Source organism: Curcuma longa, chromosome 9, assembly GCF_044706935.1.
Source record: "Curcuma longa cultivar G26 ecotype Majalengka, Jawa Barat chromosome 9, ITB_CL_G26_1.1, whole genome shotgun sequence".
Lineage (NCBI taxonomy): Eukaryota > Viridiplantae > Streptophyta > Magnoliopsida > Zingiberales > Zingiberaceae > Curcuma > Curcuma longa.
The window spans coordinates 7308358-7324685 of record NC_133869.1 but is presented as its reverse complement, the minus strand read 5'-3'; the positions used below and the strand labels follow the sequence as shown (position 1 = coordinate 7324685).

The 16328-nt window shown below is 33.6% G+C and overlaps 1 protein-coding gene across 2 annotated transcripts; it reads right to left on the bottom strand.

Moving 5' to 3' along the window:
• Positions 1 to 604: 604 nt before the first annotated feature.
• On the bottom strand, positions 605 to 15104 carry LOC141835088 (uncharacterized). 2 transcript variants are annotated; one of them, XM_074722514.1, is made up of 15 exons: positions 15020 to 15104; positions 14804 to 14951; positions 14586 to 14701; positions 12180 to 12267; positions 11920 to 12059; positions 8803 to 8946; positions 7150 to 7260; positions 6319 to 6412; positions 5854 to 5934; positions 4965 to 5108; positions 4818 to 4855; positions 4652 to 4744; positions 2826 to 2909; positions 1234 to 1386; positions 605 to 808 (listed from the first exon to the last, which is right to left on the bottom strand). In XM_074722514.1, exons 1-15 carry the CDS (start codon positions 15086 to 15088, stop codon positions 695 to 697), a joined length of 1617 nt encoding a protein of 538 aa, XP_074578615.1. In that variant the 5' UTR covers positions 15089 to 15104; the 3' UTR covers positions 605 to 694. The 2 variants fall into 2 exon arrangements, with proteins under 2 accessions (XP_074578615.1, XP_074578616.1); XM_074722515.1 differs by lacking the exon at positions 5854 to 5934.
• Between the last annotated feature and the right edge of the window lie 1224 nt (positions 15105 to 16328).

The following is a 16328-nucleotide window of genomic DNA, read 5'->3' as shown; positions in this document are numbered from 1 at the left end:
TGGGTTTTGTCTAATTAATCCAAAAACATCTGCCTCGATATTGTGCCATTGACTATGCTTTCACATTGTTTGCACAAACAGTGGTATGCTGTTGGTAGGCATAAATCTAAATCTGGCACTTTATAAAATAAATTCATAGTGTCTTCTGTATTTGAAAATGTCGATTCTCATTATCAAGTAAACTTTTTCACTACCTCAATTAATTTATTTTCCTGTTGTCAGAATTTGTAACAATCTTGTGCAGAAGCTGCAAATTCTTTTTGGTGGAATTGTATTCCACTGCTATAGCTAACTATGAAATCAGATTGTTGTTCTACTACAAACTTACTGTAACATAGTTAATCTACTGGAGACAAATGAAAAAGTCCACAGTTATCCAACCTTCCAAATTAATTTAGCATATCTGAGAAATAAGAGAGAATTTTATTTCACCCATATAATTTACTTTATTATTCAAAATGCCCACTATAATTTTGAACCACCATTTTCCCTTCATAGTTTTGTTTTGTTATCAAAATGCCCTCAGCTTGTTAAATTCCAACTCACTATCAATTTACTATTTTTTAAAATTGTAAACTCATATGAAAAAAAAACTTATGTTGAAAATAGGATCCATAATTCACTATTCCTGTTCGTCCATAATTAACCCCAAATATATTTTACAAATGATTAAATATAACAAAGGCACTTGCATTTATGCCGAAAAATCATGGAAAATCATAATTGCATCATCCAGTTTTAAGAGGGACAATTCTAGAATCATCCTGCTCTTCTTCAGCTGCTTGAGTTTTTCTTCAGACAGCAGGACCTGCAAGCAGAAAAATAAACCAGGTCAATGCATTTTGTCATATGTTATTATAGATGTTAAACATTTTAAGATAGATGAACATTATGTACTATTAATAATACATTATCTATAAATAAATTAACAAAATCATTGATAAATAGCCCATAATATATTAAAATCAATAATATCAAATGATTATTATCTAATATACTCATACTGTAGCATTGCATGTTCTATCTAATAATAGCTTACTGGTCAACATATCTATCTCAAGCGACCCATATAGGTTGGTTTTTACAGCCATGCATGAAATAGAAGACTATTTCTACTATGTCAGTAACTGAATAAAGCAATTCCTTACAACTTCACGGAATTAAATAATGGCAATAATCGACCTTAAATTTAAAAGGATGTTGTAAGTGAAGGAGGCATTGGGGATCACGAACCTCATATTCCTGTTCGACTATGTGAGTGATCTTTTGGTTTAAATTAAGTGCAGCATGATACAAATGGTTTAGAACAAGATGCCATGCAGAATTCTTTTTCAATTTCCACAAAAAGCTATCCTTCCTCTGTCCAGTTCCTTCTAGAGTGACTTTCTGCATAAAAAACAAAGAGACTGCAAATTACTGATGGCCAGAGACAAAAAGATGAAATTTGTTGCATGGAATATTTTTTTTTGCCATAAGTGGAATCATTTATCCCATTTTAAACCAAAAATAATACTAAGTATCAACAACCAACATCCAAATATTACATAGTAGTTAACAATTATGAGGCAGTAGCATGTGAATAGCATAAAATGTAAGAAGGAAATTATGGCATCAATCAATATCGAATTACATCTTTAGAAATCATATAAATAGAATTTTTGAAACTACTATTTTGAGCAAGCAGGAGAATTGGTTGATCACGCCCATAACTATGAACCTCTAATTATAATCTGTTTGAGTATGTTAGTATAGACCTCAAATTTTGGCACATTCATCTTTGACAAGCATCAAGCATAGTTGGAAGAAGCTTGTTGCCAGTGCCTTGAAACAATGAAATCTTGAAGAACAGTCTCCAAGTGGTTTGAAAACTATGACTTCAGTATGCAAGACTATATAGTAATGGCCATTTAACAAAAACCAATCTGCTACAGGTTAGAGAGGCCCAAGTAAAAGTAGAGAAGATTTAAGTCTACTAAGATACAAAGTGGTTGTTCAGCCAATGAAGGCATTTGGTTCCGGGGTAAACATGCAAACTTCTTTTCTTATCAAAGGAGCCACTGATTCAACATGCATCTCAACCGTTGTGAGAAAACCAAGCTAGTAATCCTATGCTACAGATTCAATAAGACATAAACAAAGGTAGAGCAAAAGATACGAGTCTACAAAGAGAAAAAGGATTTCAGCTAGGAAATTGGTAGTAGATATGAAAGACATCAGCAAAATGAGCTGATGTTGAAATTCTGCAGGTTATATTAGGGATAATGACAGAACATAGTTAAAATTTGGACAAGAAGAGAGCCATATTGTATGCCAATATATATAGCTCATCACTCATCTTAACCCAAAGTAAGTTCTTGGATTCAATTTAGGAAATAAGAATCTATCTTTTTTTCAGTTTGTGTTGTGACTTGTGACAAAGAAGTCTCAACCAGTAAAGTGTGGCCTAATGTAGAATTGACAATCCAATGGCATCTTTGCAAGGTTGAAATCAGGTGGACAGACAGCAGTATCATAAACTCATAGAAAATCAATTATTTGTAAAGATTTGAATGATGATCATGAAAACAGCATTAAACACTATCCAACTTACCATGCGAGTAATAAAGGATGAAACTACAAATATCTCCGTTCCAAAATCCCAATGTAGTCAGAACAAAATTATTTATGAATGAGAAAGAAGCCAAATCAAGCTGGAGCCTTATAACTATAATCAACTTGTGTGTGCTACCCACAACAACGAAGAAAAAGAGAGCACACAATTATAGAATATAAATAATGTGTTCCATTTTGAATTGCATGCCATAGACAAAAGATGAGTAATTTACCTGCATAGACAGATAATCATCTTTCCACAAGTTGTATAGCACTTGCTGTGTAACTTTCTTATCAACTAATGTAAAGTCTGAAATCTATAAATGAGAAATATACAATTGTTATAACTTACAAACATGGCAAATTATGTTAAAAGCAAAATAAATGAAGCAAACATTTCACGTGCATGTTCAATACTTGGCAAAAAAAGAGAAACATTAACATTTGTCTGATACATTAAGCAAGCCAATTTAAACGCTCTTCTAAGTCTAGATTAATTAACAAGCTGAACATGAACTCGATGCCGCTTGTATTTTTAATGTTCATGGGGAAAAACATTCAAAAAGTTTACCAACATTGTTTATTAACAAAGCTCATGAACTGTCCATCAAAAAGCAGTATATGTGGCTACATGTGCACCGCCCTGTGTAGATACAATGTTCATTTCATTGAATAGGCTTGAATATACATATGTCATATATAAGCTTATCTTCAATTGACTCATTTAGACCAAGTTAGTTTATTAGTTATATCTCACTTGATATCTTTAAGAATTTTCAAGCTACAAAGGTGACTAATGCTGTTTATATTTAATTTAATATTACATATTATGATTCAAGTGATAAGAGGCACAAAGGACAATTATTTGATGATTTAGAACAAAAAACGTCACACTTGGATCTGACTAAACACAGATTTGGTCACTAAAACTCATGCACCTGTCCTAGGCAAATGATGATGGAAAAAACTCTTGTACATGTCTCATCTGTAGGGGCACATTCTAGATGGTCGGAGTCTCAGTGCCACCCACTCTGTGCCACCAAATATCATTCTAAGCAGCCAAGAGGAAAGAGAAGGAGAAAGGTCATGAAGGGATAGAAGGGAAGAAAAATAGAAGAGGGAAATAGAGATAAACCGAGGCAAAATTTTTTATGAAAAATACTTTAGAAAATAAAAAATGACTTAAAAACTGATAATTGATCATTCTACCCAGGCTTCCATCCACTTATGTTAATTATATAACTCTGCCAAACAAATATGATAAGCTGACTTAAATGATATGCTTTGTGAGTTCATGTATCATATCAACAAGAAAGTTTGTGCGCATTTGTGAATTGAGTACATAGTTTGTGTGTGATACATATAATTATCTTATTGCCAGAGTATTGAGTAGAAGTGATTAATGTGTGTATTATATATTAGAGAATGACATATAACACAAGAAGTCACAAAATGCACCACCTAAAAGCATCAACAGCTTATTAGGAAAAATGTAGGATTCCATCAAACACATTCTCAATGCTTGACATTGTGCTTGTGACACTCTAGTTTAGTTCCACATGAAGAATTGTGGGTTATTGAAGAGGATGTATAAGGTTATATGGAAAAGCTACTAAATGAAGTCATTTTAGCGCGCGGAGCCTAGCTCTTGAGCAAATAACTCTGCCTGGATCCCTTCATTAGACTAACAATTAGATCTATGTTTCGTGTACCATCTTATTCATCTAAGATTTAAGGTACCATTTTTTTTTCTTGTCAATCATTAACCTACATTGTTCAGTGTAACATAAATCCATTCCATATGTGCATATAGATCAACCGCCTTTGAGTTTGTAATTTTCATTCATTTGATACTGCAACTGAAGTATTATGATGAACCTTCCTAAGGATTAGTCACTTTTTTCTTCTAACTTCCAAACTGTTGAAAAGAAGAAATTCATGAATCCAGATTCAAACAAACTCCAATACTTCAAAAAGTATTACCATCAAGCAAAAAAAAAAAAAAAGGAAGAGTACTGCAATCTTGTTGTCAAAAATCATTTTATAGAAAAGATGATACCTGATCTGTCTCAACAGGGGAACCTTTTCCAATCAACAGTCCGAATATCCTAAATGCATCTTTCCCATACCTTGCTAATATAAGTGACTCAACCTTAAAATTGAACAGATTTGTCAATATGTTATGTTGTTGACTCTGGAAAATTTGTTTAAAAAATTGAATGTACCTCAACATTCCGGCAAGATTCAATAATGCGTTGCAACTCTATAAGTCATGTATTCAGTAATGTCACAGAACAAAAAAGACTAGAGCTGTCACAACTAGAAATTTGTTTCAGTGACCTAAATTGATGCAGTAGGAAAAAGCTGCATACCTATTGTGTAGTAAACATTGCAATCCTCAGTATGTGAAGAACAATCAAGCTGTTCAAGGATTCCCCTTACAAGTTCCAACGTCATCGAAATACCATCAGGTTTTCCTCTCACTTTTTCCAAAATACTATCCATCGATGCTCTAACTACAAGTTTAAAAGTAACATAAAATTTAGTTACCTTATGTTTCTAATCTGCATTATCACTGCCCAATCATAAGATGGTATTAGTTTCCATTCTTGAATATAAGACTTTGGTACAGAAACATGCAGTCTAGATTAAGATACAAGTTCAGATCTTTGAGGTTCAAATTCAATCATCTATAGGCAAAAACGGAAAGACAAAGCTTGTTACATATCAGTTTAATTTCATTTCATCTTCAGAAAAGGTTGATGCATTAAACAACTGAATTGCTGATTTTGTGCATGGACCACCAAGACTTCCAAAAGTTGCTCATGAATTACTAACCTCCTTATGAGCCACAATAAAATATACTGGTGTTTCACGAATTTCTCAAGAGCTCAGATAACAAAGCCTAATTTAGAGCTGTGGATAAAAGCGTACTGACAAACACTGAAAAATTATTAGAAATAGTGTCTAAATCAGTGACATTGAAGTTACAATAGACTCTTGATATTGACATAAGAGATATCAATGTAATTGTGAGAAATTTGCTTTACCAAATGGCACTAAATATTGAGGTGACAGAAAAACAGTCTAACAGTTAAGTCCCCAAAGAAACAGTCAATTTGAAAAGAAAACTAGTTGATTCCCAGCCATAGTTATGATGGATTCAAAAATTGACCAGAAGATCTACATCCTCAATGTGTATAAAAGCATTTCATATAAGTATGTCAGTTGTCAAATCAAACAATGACATCTGTGACATACCTGCAAGGAAATGGAATTCAGGTCTTATTGTAATTACACACAAATGTATGCAACCATTGAGCTCAATATCCTTATATACTCCTACACAATTTATCATGATTAATCAATGCCTCTATATATATATGGATGGATGGGTTATCATTGAAAATCTATAAAATGTGATACACCATATTTCTATCATCCTTTTGGTGTAGTACAATTGCACATTGCTTGAAAATATTAATTTATATTATATTCCTTATGGAAACTCCCCGCATCCAACACATGTATCATCTCTGAAATAAAAGATCAAAATGATTATGCAATCAAACATTAGGTTTTAGTTTTACTCTAAATATCTATAAGTAGCAAGTAAAATGGGAGAACTTTTACAATTAAATTCCAGTTCGCTTAAGACAGGCAAGAGAACAGGAAAGCAAATAAGAAATTATATGAAAAGTGAAGCACTACAACCATAGATCTTACTAGAATCACATTCTTGTTCGCTTGACTCAATGATTGCTTCCAACACAACACCAGCATCAAGACCATTCCTTGACCTCACCTTTTCAACACAAACCTAAGCCAACAGAAAATAGCATTAATGATGCTGAAAGATGCAGTTGCAAAAGGGGAAAACAGAATACTAACAAATAGGCCAAAAGTACAAAACAAAATTGAAAAAAAAACACCAAAAAGAATATATCAAGACATAAAATCATCGTCACATCAACCGTGTTTTGCGCGTTGGGCAAAGAATAAGTCATGACATAGACCTACAAATCAAGTGTTGAGAAGTGAAGGATTTATACCAAGAAAGTATCAAAGGCAAATGAGCATCTTCAACTTTGCAATGTGATAAGTAATAACTATGGCAAGATGGATATGATCTCATGCCAATGTATCTTATTAACTCCTGTGTATCGCATAGATGACAACTTAGAATTCAATTGAAAACTTAATTTCCCCCTTCTCAGCATCATGATTTAGCAAACAAGAAGAAATTTTGAAATATGACCAACATAGGCAATTGTAAATCACTGTAAATTCTTTTAATCAAATCACAAAATTAACAACACTAACAAATTAGCAACTGTTTTGCTAAATAGTAACTACTAAGAGCATTCTAAAAAATATTTAAGGACTTTTACATTACTTCATCCTTAGTTACATTTTCTTGAGGCAAGCAATAGATGGAATATCAGTGCATGAAAGACTCAAGAAAAGAACCGACACATGCATAATAAGTAAAATATATTTTCATTACAGGATTGCAGAACATATTACATATAAAACATAATAGAGCAGAATCAATACCTTCTTCTTCAGACAGAAAACAAATTTCTGAAAATTTGCCCGCCAGAGGACCTCAGTTTCAGATATTGTAGCTTCAATGTCTTCATCTAACTCTGCAGCCTCAAATTTACGCTGCAAAATACTAGAAAATAAGTGGCAATCATGCAACCAGGCTAGGAATCTTAAATGCATACAGACGGTGCCAACTACTAAGTTGGTAAAGACTTTGGAAATTGTTGCAAAATTCCTATGTTCAAACATGGTCTTCACCAAACGGGACTTACTTCTATCCAAAAATAGAAAATCTTAATGCAAACAATAAATGGTCGTGTGTGCAAACTAATCTTGGTGATTTGATATATCTTATCCAGCCTTTGAGCTTTACAAAGCTTATCACTAGTAATAGAAAGCAATCTACATTAGTGTCAACAATTTTCTGTATTTAATGGAATCACCTTGTTTAAGTGTAGGATTGATAGCTCATCTATTGACATTCTCATACCATAACAATTTTCCCACATTACATATCATATTTACAAACATCAAATAAAATAGTAAACATTAACAAAATAGTTATCAATGAACATGACACAGAAAATTAATGGCCAAATGAAGAGCAATGAGAGACAATACACAAGTAATTAGGTTATATAATTTGCTGTGCAAGCTGTAAAGGCCTGTGTAAAATGTTTGGCTACCTTTTCAGGAACAGGATAAAAATCTTCCACAAACCTAGTTTAATTGGAAAGAACCAGAACTCACCCTTTCAAAGTGTAAAATGTTTGCTACCTTTTCAGGAACAGGATAAGAAACTTCCACAAACCTAGTTTAATTGGAAAGAACCAGAACTCACCCTTTCAAACTTTGCTACTCGTGACAGAATGCATTCATAAATCAAGGACATATTCCACCATTACGGGGATACATTCATGAAAGCATAACAATTGAATTTATATATGATGACATTAATAAAGATTAGTTCACCCACACACATGGGCATAGAATTCCCAATAACCAAATAAGTTCCAAAGTTATTGGAAGGACCACAATCTTGGACTATCCACATTCAACAATTATGACTGGGAAAGCCTTGAAGGTGGTATGTGGAACAAGCAGTGTTAGAGCAATTTCTCACCGGTTTAGGTTGACGGATTATTGAAGTAATACATAAATCAAGTTTATTGAGCCAGATTCCAAATATAGTGTATTCTTGCTGATTGTTTCATCATCTTGTCAAAAAGAGTAGAAAACTATTAAAGCTTCACTTTGTGAAAGCATGGAAATAGTTTCAACCATGCACAAAACTTATAGAAACAATGGCTTATTTAACATCAATATATCCAACTTCAACATGTATATATTTGCAAAAATGTGAAATTTACATCATGGAGTATTTAGGAAGGCTGCAAGATTTTTCAGGAAATAGGATGTCATGTTCTTAATTTCATTCATCATCATTTAGGCTGCACAATCATAAGCAGACAAAAAGATGTATGCACAATCATGAGTATTGATATTTGCATATAAAAGAAATCAAAGTCAACATTTTGCAAGATATCTAAACACAAAAAAGGAAAATAGCCCTGAAAATGACAACCAGTCTCACAATGCAGTCAAAATTTTTCCTAATAAAGCAAGTTGTACCAGAAGACTGAATTAGCTACAGAGGCCAACCTTATCACCAACTGTAACATCCAGTTTATCTTCAGTGACTGAAGTGTCAGTTCCAGTATTAGGAATTTCAGAAAATCTTTCAGCATCTGTGAGGCTTGCAGCTATTACAGCTTGTTGCTCAAGAGTAAGAATCTCTTCCCTGAATTGTAGAACAAAATGAACTAGATATATAAGCTTCTAGTTTAACCATAATGGCTACAAATGCAAGAATTATGGACAACAAGATGCAAGGAAAACATAAGCAGTATGACCACAAACAAGAAAAAACCAAAAAAAAAAATTCTATAATCTGTAAAACCATACTTTGGTTACTAATTTGGGGAATCTTATGCACTACTCTTCTAATGGATCAAGCTAGGAAAGTTATTGTCTAGTCAGAGCATCAGAATATTTGATAACAAAACACTCACAAAAGACAATATCCATAAAAAAATAGTAAAACAAAAATTCATTTTGACACATTACACTAAAAATGTTGTAAGAAGAAACATAACCAAATATCTGTAGTTCTGTACTGTCTTGCAATTACACTATATTGGAAATCCTATCCTACTGATCAATGTGACTGTTACCAGTATGACCTCAAACAAGAAAAAACAAAAAAAAAATTCTATAATCTGTAAAACCATACTTTGGTTACTAATTTGGGGAATCTTATGCACTACTCTTCTAATGGATCAAGCTAGGAAAGTTATTGTCTAATCAGAGCATCAGAATATTTGATAACAAAACACTCACAAAAGACAATATCCATAAAAAAAATAGTAAAACAAAAATTCATTTTGACACATTACACTAAAAATGTTGTAAGAAGAAACATAACCAAATATCTGTACTGTCTTGCAATTACACTATATTGGAAATCCTATCCTACTGATCAATGTGACTGTTACCTCAAATAAAATAATATTTTTAAAGTTCCCTTCAACAAGGATTTGGGAGGAGCATTAGAATGCAAAGTACATGAAGTTAACATTTTCAATTTTATATACAAATACAGGAATAAGAAATAAGAAGTTGTGTCTTCTTAGCCAAAACATTGCTATCAGTATTCATACAATTAAATCTGCTGAAGAAATGAGAAATATTGAATGGTGTTGTGGGTGGGGAAATTAAAATATCATAACTCATGCACAATAGGGCAAGATGCAATTTCATACAATTAGGTGCAACAAGATTATGCCAAGCCTCCAGGTATACTAATTCAAGATGAAGAAGAAAACTAAAGTGCCATCAATTTGATGCACTTGCAATTGTAAATCATATAAAAAAGGAGTGACAGCCTACGTATAACATCATCTCAACATATTTGGTTATTTCCACTAAATTCAAGAATAAAAAATCCTTTGTAACTGTTCCCAAAGTATTTTGCATATGAACCAGAGTAATCCAAATAACATAAATCACAACTCAAAGAAATGCATGTCAACCAACCTGAGCAACAAAACAAAACAAATAAATTGTGAATCTCAACTATTTGAGATTGGCTACTAGGATCTTATTTGGAATTGAACGATGCACTTAAGTAAAAAAGTTCACAAGATGACAAGTTTGTTGAAAGTTTCACACTGATCGTCAAGGCCTAACCAACCTTCCACCTTCTTGTTACATGCTTGGAACCACTATGGTGGTGACCTAAGCAATCTATAGAATATATTTATGTTTGCTTATCTGACTTAAAATGGTTCAATCGATAACTCATAGATGACTTGGAAAATATGAACAAAGATTGATTTAACTCACATAATCATTAGGTGGCATAGGCAAATGCAATTCAGTTCAACTACACTCTATACAAACAACATACTAAGCAGTGTATGTAGCCACTCAAAATAATGGGGAGAACAAAGCAAAACATTCAGGAGCCTTCAAAATCTGTTATCTATACAGGAAAAGTTTGATTCATTAGCATTCATCTTTAAGAACTACATCACCCTCAAAGTGAAGGGATGCTAGTCCAACATTCTCTATTTTCAGATTATACAACCACAATGGTTGACCATCCTAGGTAGAGTGTTAACTCCATTCCAATGAATGGTTTTAAAATCTTCAGAACCACTGATTCCCAATGTTATTAGTTCTAGGCATTATTGTCATGCAAGCACATTTCCCTATCTTGAAAATTGCTCTCATCATCTAAGAGTTGTGGAGGCATGATCAAGTTGGCCTAGATCTTGCGGCAAGGTCTCAAGTTGTTGGGCCATTGCATGTTCTTACTAAAACAAGTTCTTTTAACTACTCAAGAAGGCTGAGTTGTTAACTCAAGCAACGACTCAAAACTAGTTTGATAGATCCATATATAAAATTTGCCTTTGTTTGATGTAGGTTGATAATCTAACGCAGCCCTCCTCCTTTATTCGAGCTTGGGGCCGGCCATGGCGGAGTTTATTCGCTATGGGTGGAGTTTGGATTAGGCCATTGGACGAACATCAACAAACATCAAGAGAACTCACAAACCCCAAATACTCAAGTGTCTGAGAAATGAAAATTGTAACACATCATAATTCTTTCTATTATCGTATGGTTTAATATAAAAGAGCAACTATTACACCTTGCTACATCTATTCCATGACAACCACATAAGTACATCTATCATATTCATTGACTAATTACTACAAGCACTACAAAACCACTATATCTACTACTTCCATCACAAAAAAGGGATCTACCATATCCACTTCAAGGTATGATACTTTGAAGTAAATTTTGCGCTGACCAACTTAAAAGCCATATGAAGTGAAAATTCCTACAAATTGACTAGAAAAGATAAGAGTGTTTGACAATGCACAATGAGTTACTGGCAGCATCCGTAGCCATGGGATACTCATCTTAGGATGATCCTTTTGTCCATGGATGTTCCTATGACACTCCTAATCTTTAAAGGAGGAGATCCAACTATGTAGGATATATATCCATAATTTAAGGATTGTATAATACAAACTTTTTTTTTGAGTCTACTGTGATTGGAAAGCTTTCTACTTCAATCAAATGGATTTACAATATTACAATTTTGCTAAACTGGTCCAAATTGGCTTACTAGGATACCCAATACAGTATTTGATTAATGATGATAAGCAAAGACGAAAATTTATAAAATATCTGTGATTTTAAACTTATCTTAGAACTGCGTTTCCTTGCTGGAGCTGCTTCCTCTGAGGGTGCTATAAAGGGTTCAGGCCTGGGACATCGTTCAACATAATGTCCATGTACTAATTTACCAAAGTTCTTTCGCAAAGCATCCACATTGCATGAACTGCCTAAAGAACATTCACAAATTTTGAAATATTCAACGTACACAAAGCTAATATAGCTCCAAGGAACTTTGAACAAAAAACATTTAAAAAACTATGAATTGTGAGGTGACGTATTCAGTCTACCTTCTGACTGTGTTGAAGTTGCTCGTACCATGAGCTGATCAAAAGTCAGCCTACCATATCGTAGTAAACCTTGCAGAAGAGTCTCACACTGCAACAGGTGTGCAAAATGATATCACTTGTCATATCAAAATTAGAACCAACAACAGGGTTTGTTATATCATGCATTTGATTAAATGAATCGAACTGTTTTAACATGAATATTTCTTGTGAAATTTACTTTGAGATATGGTAGAGTCCATTATATCATAAAAACAGGAACTTTATTCTTTAGGCTAAGAAGAGAAAAATATCTACAGAAAAATAATTTCAATATAATTATCTGATGATATAACACAAACTGAAAAAATAGGTCTTGTAACTAGAGATTTGGATGGATTAAAATGGGTAAGAATCTTCCATTCACCATCTAATATTCCACTTTTTTGCAAGTTCATATAGCTATTCATAGTATGCTACTCAGGAACAATTCATTCATCATCCAACTATGCCACGCAACATGTTAGGGAGTCACTCTCCACATGGACTGGACTCAGGAATGATCAGCCAATCAATTAAAATTAAAAATTCAGCAGTTAGTTATGATTGCTTAAATTAAGGCTAGATTATGTAATTGAGATAAAATGGTTTTCCTGTTTCATGATGCAACTCTATAAATAGACTAACAAGAAATACAAAAAATATCAAATTCGATGCCGACTCCAATTCATTCATTTTCTACAATGTTAAGACTCCTTGATGTATCTTGACATGACTGCTTAAAGAAAGAGGATATATGATCTGACATGCTAAGCTGTTGAAGAATTTCAAAACTACAGATCTAGTAACAATAGCGTTAAAAAAACATAACCCCGATAATGTTAATAGAACAAGGCAAGTTCTGGTGTATTCGCTCTGGAGAAACCACATTATAAAGTCTTGCAAAGTTTAATTGTAACTGCTCAACACTAAATGTGAAGGAATGGTGGTGAACCCTTTACATGAAAAATCTGCAGTACAAATTCTTAGTAAAGATCAAAATAGATTTGGGTGGCAAGTGCAAGCACAACCACTCTTGTGCTGTCAGCTATCTTTTCAGCCATCATAAAGTCTTAGGACAGATGAGGCCAATGGAACCACAAGTAACAATTTAAGAAAGCCAGCAAGCTAAGAAAACCATTATAAAGGTTTTGTTAGGCATAAAGCAACAATCAAATAAAAAGAAGTTTAAAAGAGAAAGTATCAGAAAGAGAGTAAGAATAAAATTCATATGTGGCGATGAAAGGACTTTCTGGAGATAGAAAATCATGACAAAAGATCTAGTCCGAACCAATATAGAGGGGTCACATGGTGCATGGAAATTGATTCAAGAGTAGAGTATTGCAATTCCTAAAGAACATCAAAATCCAAGGCAACAAGGTTACCCTACCTTTATTCTCTAAGCCCTAAACCTTAAACCTCAATCCCACAAAACTAAATATTTAAATTTTGTAAAAGTAAAATTTTCAACTCTTTCTCCTTTTCTAAGAGAAGGGAAGATAGATTTTCTCTTTCACTCTTGAGTCAAAATGAGAAAAGAAAAACATAAGGTCTATGTTATAATTGTGACAAGGAGTTCACAGCCATCCATTATTGCAAATGTGTATTCTTGCTTGATGATACCGAGATCAACAAAAATGCCAAAAGAACCAAAACTCTCATTGTTCACTATCATGGAGGATGGATAATCTTATCTCACTCGATACAATTACAGGCTTCAATAGAGGACATTTCCAATGTACATACAACTTCCTTAGTATGAAACAACAGCAAATCCACTCATTTATTAGGATCACGAATGAACAAATATCATCTACATTGTTCTAACATATCTCATAGTATACCTTCACTTTGGAGAGGAATATATCCTCGCCAACTTCTCTATATGAGTGGGCACAAATTTAGTTATTACATGTCCCAAAAATTAAATCAAACTAGCACTAAAATTTAGGCCATTTTGAGTTTCAAGGACAACATATGCTGGATTTCAGGTTTAGGTTGGATTTCAAGTGTTAATATAAAAGAAAAAAAATCAACCCTAAACGTTTTTTATTGTTAATATCAAATAATACCCATATGATGTGTAATAATAATATATAGTATGTTAAGAACGAAGTGCTATGATAATAAGTATTATGCAAGCCAAAAATCCAATAAAACATGAAAAACATCTTGAGTTGAACTGAATCAAAAGAAATGAGTTTGAATTTTTTATTCTACATCATACTTTGTGTTTGGTTTGACTTTTTTACACCCTAAAGGAACAGGAGGGTTGACAGTGATTAGTCTATCAATTCTCTGAAGGGTCTACCCTAAGCTCTCCGGTAAAACTAGTAACTGTAACCCGACAAAATTAGGAGGAGAAAAAAGAATATAAATGCAGAAACTGACCTGTCCCCCGAGATCCCCTTTGACAATGGCCAAGAATTTTGAGAAACGCATTCGATGGAGGATGTTGTCGAAGAGCGCCATGTACTGCGTCACCGTTTTGGTCGCCCCACCCGCCCCTGCCGCCCAATTATCAAAACAAATAAGGCCGACCAGCAACTTTTCCGCGAGTTAACAGGAGAAAAGGGGAGTAGAAGTCATCTATTCACGAGAGTTCGCACCTCCTCTTGGGACGCAGAAGGCTTGGACGCAGTTGTGCTGGATAAGGACAAGGAGGCAGTTCTTGACCTGTGAGCTAGAGAACTCCGTGGAGCGGACGATATCTTGAAGCGAGAGGCTTCCTCTCCTCAGCAGGCAACCGCAGACCTTCTGCAATAGGGAAAGAGAGAGTAGATGAAGAATAAGAGGCGAAACGAAGGGGGAAGAGGAGATCTTACAGATACGAGGTCGCCGAAGTGCGCGGTGATGACGCAGACTGCGAGATTGATACCGTCTTGGCTGATCATGGCGGCGGCAGCGGCGGCGGCGGCGTCGCGCGGGGGGAGGGCTTCCGGTACTACCAGATAAACCTTCTTAACCGAAGGGGTTTATATTTATAGGATATTCAGTATTTCAATATTTTTCAGAAAATATTTATGTAACTAACTCAATGTTAATTATATAATTTAAACAAATGATAAAATTATATAATATTTGTTACTAAAATAATAATATTTGTTTTTAATAATATTATATCAAAAATTATATAAGAATTTGAATACAATACCTAATGATAAAATTATATATAAAATCTATAAATTAAGAATTAAAAAAAAACTAAAAATGCCTATTGTGTTATAGTTATAAGCTATCAGTACTTATTTTTTACGTTAATATATCTTAAAAAATTTAATAAAAATATCATGAATTATTTATGAACAAATGGAGTTGAACATGAATATATTAATTAATGATTAATTTTGAATAAATAATAATCTTTTTCTAATTTATCCATTGGATAAATTTGAAAGCATAAGCAATGCAATAACCCATATGTCTTAATTTTCAAATACAATGATAAATTTCTATTTGATCCTAAGTTTTGAACCATTGCATAAGTGATCTATGAGGATTTTAACTTCAATAAAAAGTGGAATTTGTCATTCCCAACGGTCTTATATTGTCGATCCCATGAAAATATATTCCGTAATAATCAAATTGAGAAGTGTAGAGACCTTAAAGGGGACCACTACGAGAGAGGACACTATCTTAATTTCATCGAGATTTAACCCTTATATATTTTAATAAATTTATTTCGTAATAATCAATTCAATTATGCTCTAGAGATATCTGTATAGACTTTAACGGGGAGGGCCAGGGAGGAGGCAAATAATTTATATGAAAGAAGGGGGACAATGGAGTGGAGATGAGATGAAATGCAAGGAATGAGTTTAAGAGACCTTTTTTTTAAATGTGATCTGTGGCATGCTACATGAACAGAATCTTGCTTATCTTATTGGAGCCCGCCCTGCACAGCTTGTTGCTGATCCTACTGCATTAATGCTCGACGTCAGAGTGCCATTTTTCAAGCCATACAGTTGAGTTTCCTAGTGTTGTCCCCTGCTCATCTTCAAATTTGAATTTGTCTTCGGTGCCTTTGTTGTGCTTTCTTTTCTTGTCTGTCTACAAAGTGGGTTAGTCAGTGATCTGTCCACTGCCACCAATTTGGCTGTTGGGACAGATGTAGATCACTGACATCATATTGCT

Coding starts and splice junctions, on each gene's coding strand:
- LOC141835088 (XM_074722514.1), bottom strand. CDS start 15,088: ATGATCAGCCAAGACGGTATCAATCTCGCAGTCTGCGTCATCACCGCG. Junction 14,702..14,803: donor CTTCTGCGTCCCAAGAGGAG/GTGCGAACTCTC, acceptor ATTGGGCGGCAG/GGGCGGGTGGGGCGACCAAA. Junction 8,947..11,919: donor CAAGGAAACGCAGTTCTAAG/ATAAGTTTAAAA, acceptor TTTGTTCTACAA/TTCAGGGAAGAGATTCTTAC.